Source organism: Diplotaxodon limnothrissa, linkage group LG1, assembly GCF_057381915.1.
Source record: "Diplotaxodon limnothrissa isolate DT_005_m linkage group LG1, D_limnothrissa_male_GT1.1, whole genome shotgun sequence".
NCBI classification, from domain to species: Eukaryota; Metazoa; Chordata; class Actinopteri; order Cichliformes; family Cichlidae; genus Diplotaxodon; species Diplotaxodon limnothrissa.
In genome coordinates this window covers 34,608,582-34,626,340 of record NC_140596.1, presented here as the reverse complement: position 1 = coordinate 34,626,340, position 17,759 = coordinate 34,608,582, and the positions used below count along the sequence as shown (strand labels likewise).

Here is a 17,759-nt window from a genome sequence, read left to right as displayed (position 1 = left end):
GCGTCCTCCTTGGAAGGGGGACAGGTCACTCGATGCGGGGGAAGAGCGCATTTGTGCACAAGGGGGGCCGGGGGGGGGGGGGGGCGAAATGATCAAGCACACTCCTCCGTCAAGAATAGCCTTCACCCAAAATCCCCGAGGCAGGAAGAGGAGGAGGCAGGGTGCTGACACCCTACACCTGAGCCCGAGTGGGTAGTGGGGGCAGTATGCAAGTGGCATTTGAGAGACTGTGTAGCATCAAGCCTTCAAGTAGACACCGAAATGGTCACAAGGGTTTCATTCCAATAGCTAGTTCATTTTAAATGTGGTTAAAAAGAAAATCTCGAATAGGTTTGAAATTGGATTTGACATTCTGATTCATTTGTTTCAAAAAATAAAATAAAAACAGTCTCATCCCAAAATCTAAACATCTGCTCCTTGGCTAGTTTGAAAAAACAGGGCCAGCAGAACAACTAAAACTGACTTCTAATCAGCTTATCAGATAAGAGTGAGTAATAAAATTATATCACATTTGCTAATCTAAATTAGTAGAAGTCACAGCGCCACACAGCTTGGTGTCAGAGGGGAAGCTAGCAGAGAACAAAGCCGTCAGAGCAGTAGACTGCTTGTATGGCTCCGTCACATACAAACTCGCAGGCCTCACTCATAAATCAATTCTATCCGGCTGGGGTGGCAGAAGAGAGCCAACACTAAATCCAATTATAAAAGGAACTGGCACCACTCAGCTTGATGACAGTATCCACCTTAACGCCCGAGGGGAACGGCCGTATGAGGGGTGCCAGCTTCAGCTGTGGCACCAGAGACGAAGGCAAACAACAGGGGGGGAGATGTTGGGGGTACATATGCGCATTTATTACAATCAACAGGCTGAGTTGAGTGGTTCCTAGCTGGTGTGAGTATGTTTTTGTGGCACTCTGCCAGAGGCACATATCTAAGGGCTGGACAACGATCACCGGGCACCAGCTGAACCTTTTTATTCCCGCAACTGCTGGGCAATAAGACTGCACCCTGGCACCTGTCTCACATACACGCACACACCCTAACATAAAAACGAACACAACAGAGGCAAATGCAAGCGGCATGAGAGAGACTCACATTTGAGATGCAGCACCTGTCGAGGATTTGCTATGAATGAATGCAAATGTACAGGAAGGAGACACCTCTCATTTCCTAAAGCCACATGTCGTGACCTTTCTCTCCCTGCTACAGGATTAAGCTCATCTCAGAGTCCACCCATGCACCTAAAGCTGAGCGTAAAGTTAATGAAAAGTTATTATGAGTACTGCAAAGAGTAAAAAGCCTTGAGCCTTTTCCACTGCTCTAACTGAAAAAGGACCAAACAGCAACCCTATTATATGAGCATTTTCAGAAGCAAGTGTGTTTTTTTAAACACCGCTCTAAAACGTGCTTTTGTCTTCGTTTAGCTTCCAAGGTTACAGCAATCAGTCGAGCATCTAAAGTCGTCAGCGGGAGGACACGCAGTCACAAGGGCCGCTGACTGATATTGTCAGGAGCTCTTTAGAAGTTTTCTCCAAATGCTGTTTATATCAAGTGAACACACTCTGCAGGAAATTTAAGTTCCACAAGCCACTGTATACAGTCCCTTAGGTTGAAGGCTAAAGACCCCGGGCTACAATTCCAGTCTTGTTACCAATTGTAGTATAGAAGCAGGTAAGAGAGATGAGATTAATAGCAAGGCATGGACATGTGTGTATAGCGTGTGCTTTTAGCTGATCTGGGTCATATGTATAACCAGTATTTAAATACCTTAATATTGCATGCACAACAAACTCGACAAAATCCAACAAAAATCAACCTTTGAAATGAAATTTGATGACTGAGCAATTCATTTCAGTGTGGTCTGTATGGTAACAGTTGTGCCTCTTGGTGAGATTGAAGCCATCCGACTAACAAAGTTGGATAAAGACTGAAAAATCAATGTGCAACTCTGGACACTAACCATCGTCTTAAAACAGTCTTGCATGCTGCTCCATTCAATAGGACTGAGTCCAGTCCTGGCTATGCTTTATGCTTAATTGAAGCTACTGCAATTGTGACCATTTGTGATGCATTTGCCCACAGAGAGGTGTTTGCAATCACCGCAAACTCCAAAATCCTAACTTCACATTGCTCAGCATGGATGATGTGCGTCGGTTGAATGCTGATTTGCTGACAAGTGGGCCGGAACACAGAAGGGCACAACAACGGAACAAAACAACAACAACAACAAAAAAAAAAACCCCATCAAAGATAAAAAGAAAAAATACAATATCAAGAGTACAGACAGTGGCTACAGTGTTTTCAGTTGTTTAACACTCAGTTTCACTTCGGCTCTTCGGCTGGCGGAGCAACAACAGAACAAAAGAGGCCCAGGGACAGTCTTTTTCTTAGAACTGATTCGCAGATACGTGTTTCTGTGTGTTGCAGAGTTTATAGGTGCAATATTCTAGCCTTAGCTGACAACTTAGCTCTCCACCTCCTAGTCCATATGTGGTCACTTCTGGCTCCAAATGAGCAAAATAGTGGCAGTCAAATGCTAATATCGAGTCTTCAAAACATGGAGGCCAGAACAATCAGGGCTGCCACAATGACTACATATTTTACCAACAGTCTGTGATGTGGACCCCAAAATTGTATCTGCTCTATTCCCAATGACTTCATAGCTTAGTAACTATGGACACTCTAGTAATCTGGCACCAAAGCGATACTCATGTCTTCCTTTGTCCATGCAGGAAATGGCATGAAAAAACCATTGTCTTGAATGCAGATATACTATAAGGATTGGCTTTAAGAAAACCACATAACCCATCACTGTTACCAGCAACAATCAAGTTGGACCAGCAATCAAATCCTTAGTTCTCATATAAAACAACAATTATGCCCATATGGGCTTGTAGCGTCATTGCCATTTCTGTCGAAAGAACACAGGCACACAAGCCCAAGGCCTCCCGGGTTGAAGGCCATATATACACAAAAATTACGAAAGACAAAGTCAAGCAAGTCTTTTAGAGAACCCTTTTGGGCCACGACTGATATGGAACAAGATCTCTAAAATAAATGTGAGCTAAGTTAAAATGAGGACAATGTGAGACGATGGACTTTGCCCAACATAGACTGATTTGTCTCTTGATGGCCAACGCAATAACTTTAGTAGGCGATTCTCAGAATAGAAACCCCATAGATCAACCACCTAGCAACAAAAGTGGAAAATCATGCTGACCCAATTAGTGTCGACTCTCAGCAGAATATTGTTATGGCCCGCTTCAGTTCACTACCATTCAGGCAGATGGCTCCCCTGGTTCTGGATGAGAGTTTTGTTGTTGTTGCTTTTCTTGTTATACTCTTCCATTAATTTTGGCTCATGGCCTAAAGGATAACTTTGGCCCCTGGGAGTGCTACCGTAGCTCTCAGCTCTCTTTTATTCTTCCTGTATGGCTATGCCTTTTCTTTTTTTTCTTCTTTTTTTTAAATGACAAAATATATGGGCTGTGATCAATCTATTGAACTTTTCAAAATACATTTAAAAGTACAAGGCACCAAAAAGATTTGCAATTCTCTGTTTTTTTAAAACTCCATTGTTTACTTATGATTTTTTTTCCAGGATTTTCCAATAATGTGGCCCATCAGTACAATACGGTTTGGCAGCTGACACAAAAATCTCTGTACATTTTCCTTCGTTTTGAAAGCAACATTATAGTCAAGACATATAAAAATAAAAAGCCAGAACTCCAAGATAGACATTCACATGAAATTCAACCTTCCCAACAAGTATGAGCCAAATCACTTTAATACATCAGTATCATATCACTTCGATAAAGAGATCTGAGCTTCAAAAGCCTTGACAGACTCGACTTTTCAAACATTCCTTTAGCTCTTGTTGACCCCTGTTGTAATCACACTGCTTCATTCGAGACATTCAATGCATGTGATTAAGACAGGGAGGTGCAAGTTAAATCAGAAATCCAAGTGCAACCTTGCAAGCAGACAACACCGAGATAGACAGCCTTTATTTGTGAGAAAGCTTTCAGTGTTTGGCGAGAGAAGAAACATGTTCATCTGACACTTTGTGTAGCAAACACAATCATGCATGCCTACCGACAGACAGTGGGTCAAATGAGGATTACTCTGCTACTGAATAATGTATTGCTACTTTAAGCATAGCAAGTGCCACATATAATTCCAACGAATGTCTCACAGTTTCCACAAAAAGCAGGCATGAGTTTACATTTGAGCTGTGATTTGACTGTTTGCTTCAGCAACGGTTAAGCCACCGTTGCCTCAACAGTCCTTTAGCCCCGTTTATTTTTTACCAGTCTGTAAATGTAATAAACATGAATGCAACACTGTCTGCTACTTATTATAAACTCTGTCCATAAAACAATAGCAGACTTTTATGGCACTGACTCTCAATCAGTGCACAGTAAACAAGGCCCGTTATCAGGCCCTGCTAAGCTCAGCTCTATTCTGATGGCGTTGTTATGAAACAGAGTGGGAGTTGTAGTATTATACATAGCTGCCTGTGTGTAGGCCAACTCTTTAATCAGTCACTGTAATTGCCGGGATGGACTTTGAACCACAGACATATTTGTCTCCGCTTTTCATCCATGGCTAAACAACTCGGGGCCCGGCAGTGCGCGGCTCCTGTCCCAGCCCCGCAAGCAGCCAAGCATGGAGGAGGAATGGAGGGGTCACAAGAAGAAGAAAAGAGTTTTGGCTGAGAGTGGAAAGAAGAGGGAGAGAAGAGGAATAGAGGGGGTGGAGAGGTACAGAAAAGAAGGAAGACAGCAAAGTAGAGGCGGTGAACGGAGAGGACATGATGGTACACAAGTCCCTAGTGGCAGATTGAGTGCTTTGAGGAGCCCAAACAGAGCTCTCCTCTGAATACTAAGACTTTTCATAGAGGCAACACTGCTACAGAGATGCAAAGCCTCTCCTCTGAGGCCCCTGCGATATATGGGGGCTTTCAATTGCTTGTGCAAGAGCAGGTCTAATTGGAAGCTGAGGCGATATTAGAAGGGGAGCTGAGGAAAAGAAGAGAGGCAAGGAGAGGTGCTTGATTTAAGGGCCCATTGTTTTAACAAGTACATTCTGCCTCCTCCTCCTTTCTCCTCATGGCCTCCGCTTCAGATGCCCACACTCCACAGAGTCAAAAGGCGGCGTGTAGCCCCTCTGAACGAAAAGGGGCCGGGCTTGTTTTGACACTTTGTCCTTCTTGGCTTCTGTGAAAAGGCCGTTGCTTCTATGGGCCACTCGAGTTCATTAGGAAGTGCTGCTCTTTCAGTCGCGTCCCCATTCCGGCTCCAGGTTTCAATGGAGCCTCCACAGCCCTTCACTGTTTGTTTAATAAAGACCCTTACCACCTCCACAGCTACCTCCTCCATTTCCCTCATCACAAGCTTAGCTGAGTTGGTGCCTGCAGGGTAGGGGTCCACTGACAGAAAATAGCGAAGAACAAAGAGCATTGGATAGGATGTGAAGAACAAGCGCAAAGACATATAGCAATGGTGGGAAATGAGGGAGAAACACTTTTGCCCTGAACCCATACCGAGCTTCACCTTCATCACAGCGGCAAAGCAACCACTCTCTTGCAGGTTATGTGTGTTTGTGTGTGTGTGCATGTGTGTGTCTAGAATTAGATTTCAGCTCTCGCACTTTTGGGTGACATCACTGTGCGTCAGTATCGATGGGACAAAAGTGTGAGATGTCACTCTAGAAGGGCAAAAGCACTCTGAGATCATATGAGCCCCAAGGAAGCTTCTCTCTGTGAGTGTGTGTCTGTGTGTACATGGAGATAATTGCTGTGGGAGAAGTAAAAATGGAGTGACTATATACCTGAGCTATTACAGACAGACAGTGTTTGCACAGTCACACATCTTATACAATTGTTCTTATGTACATCAGCAAATTAATGAGAAATACAGCAATCGTGATTTGACAAAACTTTTTGCTTTAATTCAAAGGGTTTACTAAAAATAGTTCCTTAAACATTTAGATTAAGTGGCTCAAAAGTAACAAACTGACATAACTATACAATTTTTTTGATGATTTTAAAACCTCCAAACTATCTGAAACTTTTAGTTTTATCTTTAGTGAATGTAAAGCAGGATCTGTTGAGTTGACTGATTTAGACATTTAAAAATGTTACATTTCTTTATCTTGAGGAGGTATTGGGGTTCTTTTACATTATGTTTTTGGTTATTATTCATGTATACAATGGGGGACAGCCCCGTCAGCTTTGCACCATTTAATTATGTCTGCACAGTGAAATACCATCACTCCAGAAACCTCAGAGTTCACTCTCCTGCTTCTATCAGAAGTACCATCAGCAATAAACGTAACAGACCCAGGTCCACTGGGAGCTCTACATGTCCATACCATAACACTGACTCTGCCATGTTTGACAGATGATACTGTACGCTTTGCTTTTCTACTCCACACTCTTTTCTTCCCCCCTTTCTTTCAGTCATCCTTGCATTCATCTGTCTAAAGAATTTTCTTCCAGAACAATGCAGGCATTTTTAGATGTTTTTTGCTGTTTATTCCTGGTTTGCATCTTGGTGTAGACCCTCTGTATTTACACTCTCAAAAGGTATGCGTTGGGTGCAGACTCCGACAATGAAATGTCTACTTCCTCGACAGTTCTTGACCTCACTAGATGTTCTAAAGGATTCCTTTTTACAGCATCTTGCCAAGTCCACAAAGATCACTCTGCAATCATCCAATTTAGTAGCCTGCCATTTCCTTTGAGGCTTGTTGGTGTTGCTTTGCTCTCAAATCCAATCTTTGTTTTGAGGATTTAAAAAAATAGTTGATATGGGCATTCCTAAAGCCTCTGCTCTCTTTCTGATAGGTCTTGTACCCTGTTAATAGCCTCCTTCAATTACATCCACATTGCTATTACTGATAGAAAAAAACAAGACCCCACATTTACAGTTTCCATGAACAACTATGGAAAACTCCAGACCTTTAATGTAGGTTTCAAACCAAAATGTGGTTTTAGCGTTACAGTTAGGTTATGGTTAGGTTTAGGCTAAGGGTTAGATTAGGCATTCATTTTTGACGCTTAGGGTTAGGGTTAGAGTAAGCATCTAGGGAAAACATATTTTAGTCAATGAGATGTCCTCACTAAGATATGAAAAGGAATGTGTGTGCGTAGATTTAATTCCATAGGTGGTACAGCATATGCCTGCTCCTGGTTGATTTGGGTTAAACTGCTGGGCATGGCTGAGCGTAATTACAGTCATAAGCCATTAATAACAGTTGCTCAGTTATGGTAAAATGTAAAAACAAAGGACAGAGGTAACAAGGATTGTGCTAGTGACAAAATTAAGACTACCAAGGAGTCACCCACAGGTACATCTTTGCAGGAAGTCTTTTAAATCCATTTTTGGCCTGGTGACAAGAACAGGAAAGGCGTTCACTTTCAAAACTCTCCCATGTATCCCTAATCAATAGAGCTCACTTTATTCTTATGGTTGTAAAGTAATTATAGAGTGAATTTGGGTGACTTTTATTTAATTTGCCTTTTGTTGTCATTAATTTTTTTCGTGTGCTTTAAACGTAGGACTTAATGTTTAAAGAACTGACTGAATGTGCGTGGGGTCTAAGTAAACTCATATCTAACCCTAATCTTATCTAAAGCTAGAGATGGAAGCTGCGAGTGTGTGTGTTCCTAAAAGCAATGTCTGAACAGGTCATTTGTGCATGCAGGCATGTTGAGTGAGGTGAAAAGCCTTCATTAAAGCACCTTTTTAGAGGTAATCTAAGAGACAGCTGCTGTCTCCCATCTGCAGGACCCCCACTGGCAAACAGGAAGGGTGACTGAGTAATCTCAGAGTATAAGGTGCTCAGCAGAAGAGGAACAGAAGATATGATCTGAAAAACATCAAAAGACGCTCTGAGCTGCTTTTTCAGCCAAAACGCTCTTTTTAGAGTCTAATACAAACCAGGTTTACAGCTTACCCAAAGCATAAAATAGTCCAAAATATGATAGGTATTAACAGAAAAGCACAATGGAAATTTTACAGTACACTGTCCTCAGTAATTTTCAGTTTACGGATTAAAAAAGGACAGTTACTTGATATGCTGTAGTAGCCATTTAAAAGTAAATTCTAGCAGAAGAAAAAAGGTATTTTGGAGTCTGTGTACAAAGAGAGATGTTCAAATCCAGATCTTCTCTGCAAAAGGGGAGAAGACATGACAAAGACGAATGGAAAGGAAGCTAAGGGGGTGTGTGTTCAAACAAACTTGGTGGGCTGAAGATGAATCTTGTGGAGTACAACAAAAACCAGAGTCACGGCTTTGACATCAATTAAGAGAAAAATCTCCCTCAATCCATAAACCGCATTGATGCCGGGCTGTTTGTGAGCTGCCAAGCAGTCTAGAACAAAACATGTGCACGTGCACACACACAAACAAACTTAGTCCATGACCTCAGCGTAGTGAATGAGGTCATATTCAGTTAATAAAGAAGCATGTCTTTCACTGTTTATAGTTATTTATATCTTCAACTCTCACCCAGTCTGCTTTCTGTCTACTGTCTAAATGGTGAGAGGAGGACAAAGACAAAGTGGTTCTTCTATAGTGTTGGCAAACATTAATCAAACAGAGAAACACTGAGCTCCTATTGGAGACCATATTCCAGGCCAGATCCATTCAGTGCTATACTATAGTATTTATTGATAACGATGTATGTGAAATTGAGTCAAGATAAACTACAGTGGCTGCATACTGAGTATTGACTGAACATGTCCCCCAGTGTGGTTCACTGATGTCTTTTTTTAAGTAAAAGATGTCCTATAGCAATGAGTAATAAACCACCTAAATCCCCCATTCTAGACCAGAAACAACGTCCCTTGGGGGTTGCATCAAGAAACGCATCCAACATAAAATCAGCCACATCAAAATATGCAGGGCAGCCTGCTGTGTTGACCTCTTATTATTATTAGCTTCAGTCCCGTTGAAAGTTATTATTGCACTAATACATTTGTGGGTCTATTTATCTGTTAGGAAAGCAACGCTGCCTTACACATTTCCCTGAAAGTGGAATGCAGCTCATTGATCGATCATCAGATCTTTACTTGGCATCAGCAGCTCTGTATCATACGGAAACTGCAAAAAGGTACAGTACATTCCTAGTAAATCTTTAAAAAAAACAAAAAAAACACACACACACACACACACACACACACACACACACACACACACACACACACGACAACAAAGACATTGTCCAGTCCTCAAAACTTTGTCAGACGTTTCTCAACCCAAAAGCCATTTCAAAACCATATGTTTGTGTGGGCCCTGCACTCTGCAGTTAACCCATTAGACACGGTGAGTATACGCCTGCACAAATTTCCCTTCGTGCCCCCGCTAAAGACTGAAACCATGCAGACACTGGCCACAGACAAACGTCCTCTTTTTGTCTGGAAAGAGTGTCCCATGATGTCTCGGTTACCCAGATAATGCATAAGAATGAGCGGCTTATTTCAAATTTGTGGCTAAAACCAGATTTAGGGATGGCAAGAGGCCTTTCATGACAACAATCCATTGATGCCACAATCATTTCACACTAATGTCTTCCACCAAATTTGACAGAATGTCATTAATGTCCCTGTAGAAATTTCCCTATGTCACAGCAAGAAAGGATGGAGAATTAAGTTACTATGGATCCGAACGTGTGAGTGACCTTCAGAATGTCTTTGTGTCCCTGCCCCCCTCCCCTGGTTGTGCTCAGACAGTGAGTCTCCAGCCCTGCTTATCTTTCTGTCCTCTACAGCAGACCCCCGCTGAGACAGAGAAGTAGAGTTTATTACAGTCCCCAATAATCTGCAACCCCCAAGGAACTCAGATTCATACTACATGGCCTAAAAAATGTATTTTTTCATTTTCAGACCTGTGTGGTGACAGGGCATGAATTTTATGCCAGAAGAATTATAAAAGACAGCAGATGCTACGAGTTTTGCACTACTTTCAGATTCAAATAATCACTGTGAAACAATGATGGGAACTTTTTTTGTTCCTAGCACTTAAACATGAAACTAACATTTGTATTAAAACTTTTTTGCTGTCAATGTATCGATTATATCACATGGATGACCAATTTCTCAAATGAGTCACTTGGGGTTTGGTTTTGGGGTCCAAGGATTCAACAGTCAAGCACAGATTGCGATGTGCTTGACTGTTGGACAGACAGTAAGCCTGATCTGTTCACATATGTGTTACCTTATCAGTCAGAAAGCTATGCATTCTCATTTATGAAAAGCAGAAAAAAGAAAATGTGTATTATGGTTGATTTAGTGAAACGCTAATCTATACAAACACATAGCTAACATTAATATGTAGATAGAGGCAAGACTTTTGGTACTAAAACCTTTATGGTTTCCATTTGTACTTCACTGGTAGTCCAAGTGCTACTGGCCATCATGTTTGAGCAAGCTTTGGTTACATGGATGCAGACAGAAGGTGGAGAGCAAAGGAGGGCTGATATTTGCCTAAATGTGCTGGGTAACATAAGCTAGTGAATGGAAATCTTTCCATTTCAAATGGAAAGGACATGAAAATCGTGCCTCAGATATCTACTAACTATACTGAGAGTTCCCTAGCACCAGAAAACAAACAAACAAACAAAAAACTCAGTGGGTTAGCCATTGTGTTTCAAGACTCGTGGAATCACAGCTAACAAAACATGTTAAAAATTCTAATTCCATAGCAAAACTGGTGAAATTCACTTGGCTTTGACAACGCCTGAATGTCAAAACTGAAAACCAACAAACCAACATTCAAGGAGTTTTCTGCTTTAAAATCACTGGGTAAAGCACAACCCACAGCTGTCAATCATCCATCCATCCATTTATCCAGTTCAGGATTGACACCTATTCCATAGGGCAAGAGGCGTGGTACAACCTGGACAGGTGCCAGTCTGTCGCAGGGCTGACAATCAACTATATGAAATGTAATGCAAATCACAGAAACCCTAATTCTGCTGATCTCATATTTGCTACAGTGGATGGAGCTGAATATTTTGATCTGACACAGCTTTTTATATCAGTTGCTCTTCCTGATGCAGTCCTTCCAGGGATTTGTGTCTCCTCCCAATGATGAACTGGGGATCTTTTGCATGTTAAGCATACATGTTAACCATTACACCATGGATACAAATGAAATGCTAATAAAATACATTTTAAGATCTGTCCAACCTGGACAGATCTTAAAATGTATTTTGACAGATCAAAGTCTGCACTTTAAATTCCACCAAATGTCATTACAAATATCACAAACAAAGACACACAGATCTTTTTAGCACGCTAAAGAAGCAGCAAAAGCAGAACAAGTCACAACTTTGGCACAGAGTTCCACCAGTGGATCATTTCTGCTGTTAGACTGGGAACCAATCTTCAGAGTGCTGCCAGCAGTTGACTTTGTTTGTTTCCTTGCTTTTGTGCTGTAAGACCTGACATGTGTAACACTGAATATTAGTGCGCTGAGCATAAGTGAAATGGGCCCAGAGGCAGTAGCATCATGTTCTGAAATCTGAAACGGCCCTAAAGACGAAAGCCACCCTCAGGGGTCTCTCTGAATGGAGTCAGGTCTTGCAGGGAGAGAAGCCAGTGATTTATAGGAAAGCAGAGGGACACGAGGAGAAAAAGGAGAGGGGTTAGAAGTCTGACAATTATCCTTTCGAGAATGTTGGAAGGGGGGCTGGGAATCAAGTAATCACAGGTTACCTCCACTGCTACCTTGGAGGTGCAATTCCATCCCCGCAATTCCATCCCCTCAGCACCGACAGACAAAGCACAGTGGGGGTATCAGGTGGCCCACTTTACCTTCCCCTGGTGAAAGCAAAAGGCTGGCCTACACCAACCTAATGAGCTAGACCAGAGGAGGGCACACACAAACACACTCATTTAGGCCACAAAAATCATATGCACTCATCTAACACAGCAGCTCTAGTCTCGCATCCATTAATGAAACTCTCAATTCCCCCAAAGCCCCCCAAAAAGCTTCTGCCAAAACAATCAAACCTTGCCAAGACTAAAGACAAAGCAGTCGAATTTACTGACCCAAACCACGGCCACATCCTCCACATCAACCATTCCCCGTCAGAGAAAAGTCGTCTACAGAGTGGAATCCGTACCAAAAACAACTTATGGCACGCCATCAATCTGTCTCTAGGCTGAGTTATTTGGAAATATCAACGTTGCAACACCATTAATACCAACACAATTACTCTGAGGACATTTAATCAAATGTGGTGTTGGAGGCATTTTGCAAGACAAAGCCATAAATTTTTTGCTGCAAATCCATGCCTGCAGGTTGTGTGAAAAGGAGACTGCATTTAAATATGTGTGTGTGTTTGTTGGTCCAGGATGAGGAGCGGCAATGTCAAGGGACTAATCAATCTGATAAGGCAATACAGGTGGCAGGGAAGGGCACAGAGGCTGGCAGACGAAAGCAAGCATGGGGCCAAACTCCCCACCTCCCCTTTCAGGCCGCTGTTCCTCCAACTGCCACCATCCAGTGGTCTTAGGATTGTTTGACTTTCTTCTCTAAACTTCTACCTACTTCAAAAATCTGTGCCAAAATCATCTGCTATTTGATGAAACACGAATAAAGAACAGTACGAATCCCTGACTAACTGGATATTGCAAAGTACATTTTTATGACTTGAAAAGGGGGAGGGGAATCAAATTTTTCAGACCAAATCTTTTTCTCGTATTTTACTGTCATCGTTGCCTTTCTTTTTTATCCTCTTTGTTTGGCTGCTGCAGCAAATAAGACAAAAAAAAAAAAAAAACACTCAAGGAAGGAGGTTTTTTCTTGGATGGCTGCCCAGCTGTCAGATTCATACAGAAACACCGTCTCACTTTAGTCCTGTTCACTTCTGCAGTGTACGGATCATCGTGTAAGAAGAGCATTTCATCCCATTCCCAAAGGGTCATGGATTTTACATTTTAATGAGGCTTTATTGCCCACACAACAGTGATCGAATGTTTGGCGATCTTCAGTGGAATGACACCACAGCCTCTGACTCAAACTGCAAGTCTGATTGATAGTTGATCAGTAAATGGAGAGAGCACAGTGGAGATCGTGGGAGTTTGTGAGGGGGTGTGGGGGGTTACTGTCCCAGAGCACATAATTAAAGAGTGTAACACTCTCTCCAGCAGACCATTAGTCCAACACAGCCTATTACTGCGAAGCCACTAGACTTAGCTGAGAAGGCATCTTGACCTCAAACACGTTGAGACTCAGTTACCCACACACCCACACTCTCAGTTTGATAAATTATAGCCCTGGGGCATCTTCTGTCAAATGGGACCAGCAGCTGGCCTTCATAATGTCATTTACTGTACACAGCGTAGAAATTATAGCCTTTCCCATTTTATTCATCTCCACATGAACCCATAATGTATATCTTAAAATACGACAGTCAAAAGGGAGAAACTCATATGTCGATGATAGACTGGTGCATCACTTGGACAATATTTATGGCCAAGATGATGAACATTTCATGGTTTAGACCCACTTGAATTGAATTTACTGTCCCCATATAAAGATGCATTTATCGATGTCAGGCTTTCATTCATCCTGGAGTTTCCCCAACCACTGGATGGCTGTGGTATGAGATCCTGCCCTCAAAGAGCCACTAGTCTTAAAATAATCATTCATTAAGTGCAAGTCTTAGCTGTCCGAGTCAAATTACAGTTTGAAAGCTATTTCAGAGCCTTTTCCACACTGACAAAAAAAAAATGAAAAAAATAAACCAGAGAGGAAATAAATACTAAATTTTTGGGATTCCCAAAAGGAAAGTGCTCAGATTTAAGGATCTTCAATTAAAGACTGGAATGCAAAACCACTATCAAGCAGAAGAATTACAAAGCACTGGAGCTGTGGTGTTTGCTACTCGCCACAATAGAAAATGCCAACAGCAGCAGCTTCCATTCATACCCAGTGCACAATGAAATGTTTAAGACATGATACAGGCCCGGCAGGCTTAATTGCTTTATGACAGAACAAGACTATAATCAAAGGAGCGCAGGCCTCCGCCCCAGATAAAGTGGGGAGGTGCAAGGAGGGTGGGGGCATTGATAACCATATCTGGAAGGATGAAAGGACCCGCTATATATAGCATGTCATCCAGGGTGACTTTTGTTTTCAATTGGATATTGACTCTTATCAGGTTGACATTTTAGATACAGTCTTCTGGTGACATTTAGAACTTGTTACAATTACACCAACCTCCATTTGATGTCCGACCAGCCAATTACAGATGTCATTTTCGCTATTCCTGTCAGGTAAATCTTTACACAGCATGTCAGAGTGTGCAGCACCCATGTGTGTATGACACTAAGCTCAGTGTGTGCTTGTGCACGTGTCTGTTCAGACATTGCCTCTGCTGGGTCCTTGCATTCCAGCGGCTGTTCTAACATGTTGTAAATACAAGGTGTTAGAGAAACATAGAAAGAGAGTAGTGGAAATATAGCAAATACTGCTGGTTATGGTGTGTCAGCGGGGGTGTGACAGAATCTAAAATATCATATATAAACAGCATGGTTCACCCGCAATCAGGGCGCAGAGGAGTGTGATCCAAATTTGCTTCTTTCTCAGAAGTTATCAGACAAATAAGAGCATGAAGGTCACGTGGCAATTACTCAAATGGATATTTGCACAAAATAAAAGGAGATTTTTTTAAAGCCACTGTGCATCAGCTTATATGCCAGCCAAAAAGCAAATATTCTCTTAAAAATAAAAACCCTTTCATGAGTTACATGACCAACTTTCAGCTTCTAGGTATCCAAGACAACAGACAGATTAGAAAAGCAACAACATCTGGTTGCTTATTCCAACATCAGCCAAGAAATGTGTCAGATCTGACAGAACATCCCCACCATTCACCCACCGCGTACTGTACCAGCCGACGTCCTCAACCTCCATAAAACACCAAACAGTAAATAAATAAATAAGACTGATGAAACCCCATTTAAGCCTAAATCAAAGCGGCACGCTAACATTTAACACACGCGCACAAAATAAACAGGGTACGTGAAGGTAAACAAAAATAAAGAAACTAAAATAAGTAATAAAAATAATAAGCTTCACATATACAAAACGAAATGAGTGCTAAAAAATGAATATATATACACATTTTCACAAGTTTCAGGTATTACCATCCAAAGGACTGCTGCTACAGATCTGTGAGCTACACAGGTATGTTTGTCAAACAAGACTTTAAGAAAACAATGAAAACACACTCGAGCACATTTTCCACTGTTTTAACCACCTACATGGCCCCTTCTCTGTTACAGGGAAACTTGGCTGTAGTTTGAATGCGCTTATGAGAAGCAGAAAAAAAACAACCTAAAACTAAATTCTAGTGCCAAATAACAGTGGTGCAAAAAAAAAAAAAACAACCCTCCGTCCACCTCTTGCTCGGACCCACTGACATGCAGATTCAAGCCCGGTTCGCGCCGTTGTTGTCCGTGCATTTTCTTACCTGGACTCCGGCTGAGAAGCAAAGTTAGGAGGGCGCCCCACAGCACCGCGGCCAGCTGCATCGTGGACCCCGCTTTTTTCTCGCTTCTCTGGGCTTCCCTTCCCCTTCTTCCCTCCTCCTCCTCCTCTTCTTCTTCTCCTCTTCTTCTTCTCCTGTGCACAATTAAATATCAACAGGCTTCTTTTACAAGAAGACGCTCCGGCTTTCACCCTAACCTCATAGCATGACTGGCTTTTTATCCCCCTTTCTCTCGGCGACCTCCTCCGCCTCCTCCTCTTGTGTGCGATAACGCGACAAAACCGGGATTAAAAAAGTTAACTCTGAGCTGAACGGCTCGGCTACGGTCTCCAACATGTTGTGCTGTGGTTCCCGACTCTGTGGACACGAAAAGGAGCTGTGGACTGTACCATGAGAAGGTTTAAGGGGGTGCTCCGTATGTATGATTCGGTTCCGCTAAATTAAAGTAAAGGTAATTTGCTGAAAATGATTTATTATTATCGTATAATAAGTTATATGACAGAATAAAGCAATAGTCTCCCTCAAGTTCTTTCTTTTCTAGGTGTTATTTTTCTTCATACCGCTTTCTGTTCCCCTATCCCGAAAGAAATCGAATCGACCAAAAAAAAAGAAAAATCTCTGCTCTCTGTATCACATTGTAAAGTTGCGTCTTTTTAAAAGGCTGGTGGTCCACAGAGGCGAAAGAAAGAAAGAAAGAAAGAAAGAAAGAAAGAAAGAAAGAAAGAAAGAAAGAAAGAACAACAACCTGCATTTGGGGCAATGAGTGAACAGCTTTTTTCTCTTTAGGTTTCCTCATTCTTACTTTGCTTTCCTTTTTTCTCTCTTTTTTCTTTAGACATTTGGTTGCAGCACGGGGTGGGGGGGACTTCCCTGTTGTCACTTCAGTCATTGGAGGCAAATGACAGAGCAGTGGTTTTTACAGTGTGGTGTAATGACCATGAGATGAGGTCATTACACAGTCATTATTCAGTAGGCCTACCACAGATTTGCAAAAGTTGCCGGAGGGAAGTAATGGCTATATTAAAAGGTAATTAATTCCAAAATAAGGTCGCTGTGGAAGCATTATTTCTTTCCCCTGAATTAGCTTACAAAACGTTCCAGTGGGGATGACATAGTTACACCACAAATTGATACCATGCAGTTCTGTCCAAAAAAAAGGTCACAAAACTCATTAGGAGACACACATTGCACAACCCTGTGGTAACATGAAAGAGATTCCACCAAGCATAGAGAAGTTTTTAAACAAAATAAAGCGATTTTACCTCAGACTGCAAAACTAGATAGTATATTGTAGCAATTGCACATGCACTGAATTACATTCAGATGAGCTTGTAATCTGAAACATGTGACATGTTTTGGAAATATTTATTTATATGTAAAATTCATAAAAAGGCTGATGGTAGAAGAAAACCAGCTTCCCTCCCTCTGCAGCGATTCTCTTCTATTTTCTTCTATTTTGTTAGAAATGTATAAAAAGAGAAGAAAAAAATCCCTGTTTCGTAAATATCCCAATCACACCCTTGTTAAAGGGTCCCAAATTGAATACAAATTACATTTGCGGTGGTTGAAAATCAAGGCTAATTGTAAACTTTGTGTATTTTTTTTTTTTTATTTTGCTTCAGCCTGACATTCATTATGTTTCTGCACTGCAGAGAGAGCTGGTGCCAGCGGCGGCAGAAAAGAAGGACAAATAGCTCGACAGAAGATGCTCAGAGTGCAGAGAGTCAGTGCAGAACGTGGCTTTAGTGTCAGTGAAAAGTTATGAAAAGCTTACAGTAAGCCTCTAAAAAACACTCATGAAAAAAGCAAGGTTTGCAGTATGACTGTAACCACTGGGTACTTGTTAGCTGCAGTGAGTTGTGATACTCAGAATTTTGTTGGAATTTATTATAAGAGTGTGACTGCATATTTACAATATGAAGATCAAATTTTAAACATACCGCCCAGCACACTCACATGTCCACAGTCTCTTTGACTGGAAGCAAGGCTTTAGACTCCACTTTCTAATTATGAGGCAGCTTTAGTTGGGATGTGAGCTCCCGCCTTCCTAAACAGGACATCATCATTCAGCACACGCATCCTCTCCACTCTCCTGCGGCGTATCCATCAGAGTATTACATTTCATCCCAATAAAAGTGCTCTGCAATGTCACTTATTCTTGATTCGATGCAGAGCATTTTAATGAACAATGCTTTGGACAAATGACTTAGGCTGTCTTAAGAGAGAAAAAAACATTAAGCCACTGAAC

At 41.7% G+C, this 17,759-nt stretch overlaps 1 protein-coding gene across 3 annotated transcripts in view; it reads right to left on the bottom strand.

The window, feature by feature from the left end:
• lrp4 (low density lipoprotein receptor-related protein 4) overlaps positions 1-15,839 on the bottom strand; it is a 118,166-nt gene extending 102,327 nt beyond the window's left edge. For all 3 annotated transcript variants that reach the window (XM_085350005.1, XM_085350012.1, XM_085350017.1), the window contains exon 1: positions 15,494-15,839. In XM_085350005.1, the coding sequence (XP_085206131.1) occupies positions 15,494-15,554 (61 nt within the window). In that variant the 5' untranslated portion in view covers positions 15,555-15,839. The remainder of the gene's footprint in view (positions 1-15,493) is intronic.
• Between the last annotated feature and the right edge of the window lie 1,920 nt (positions 15,840-17,759).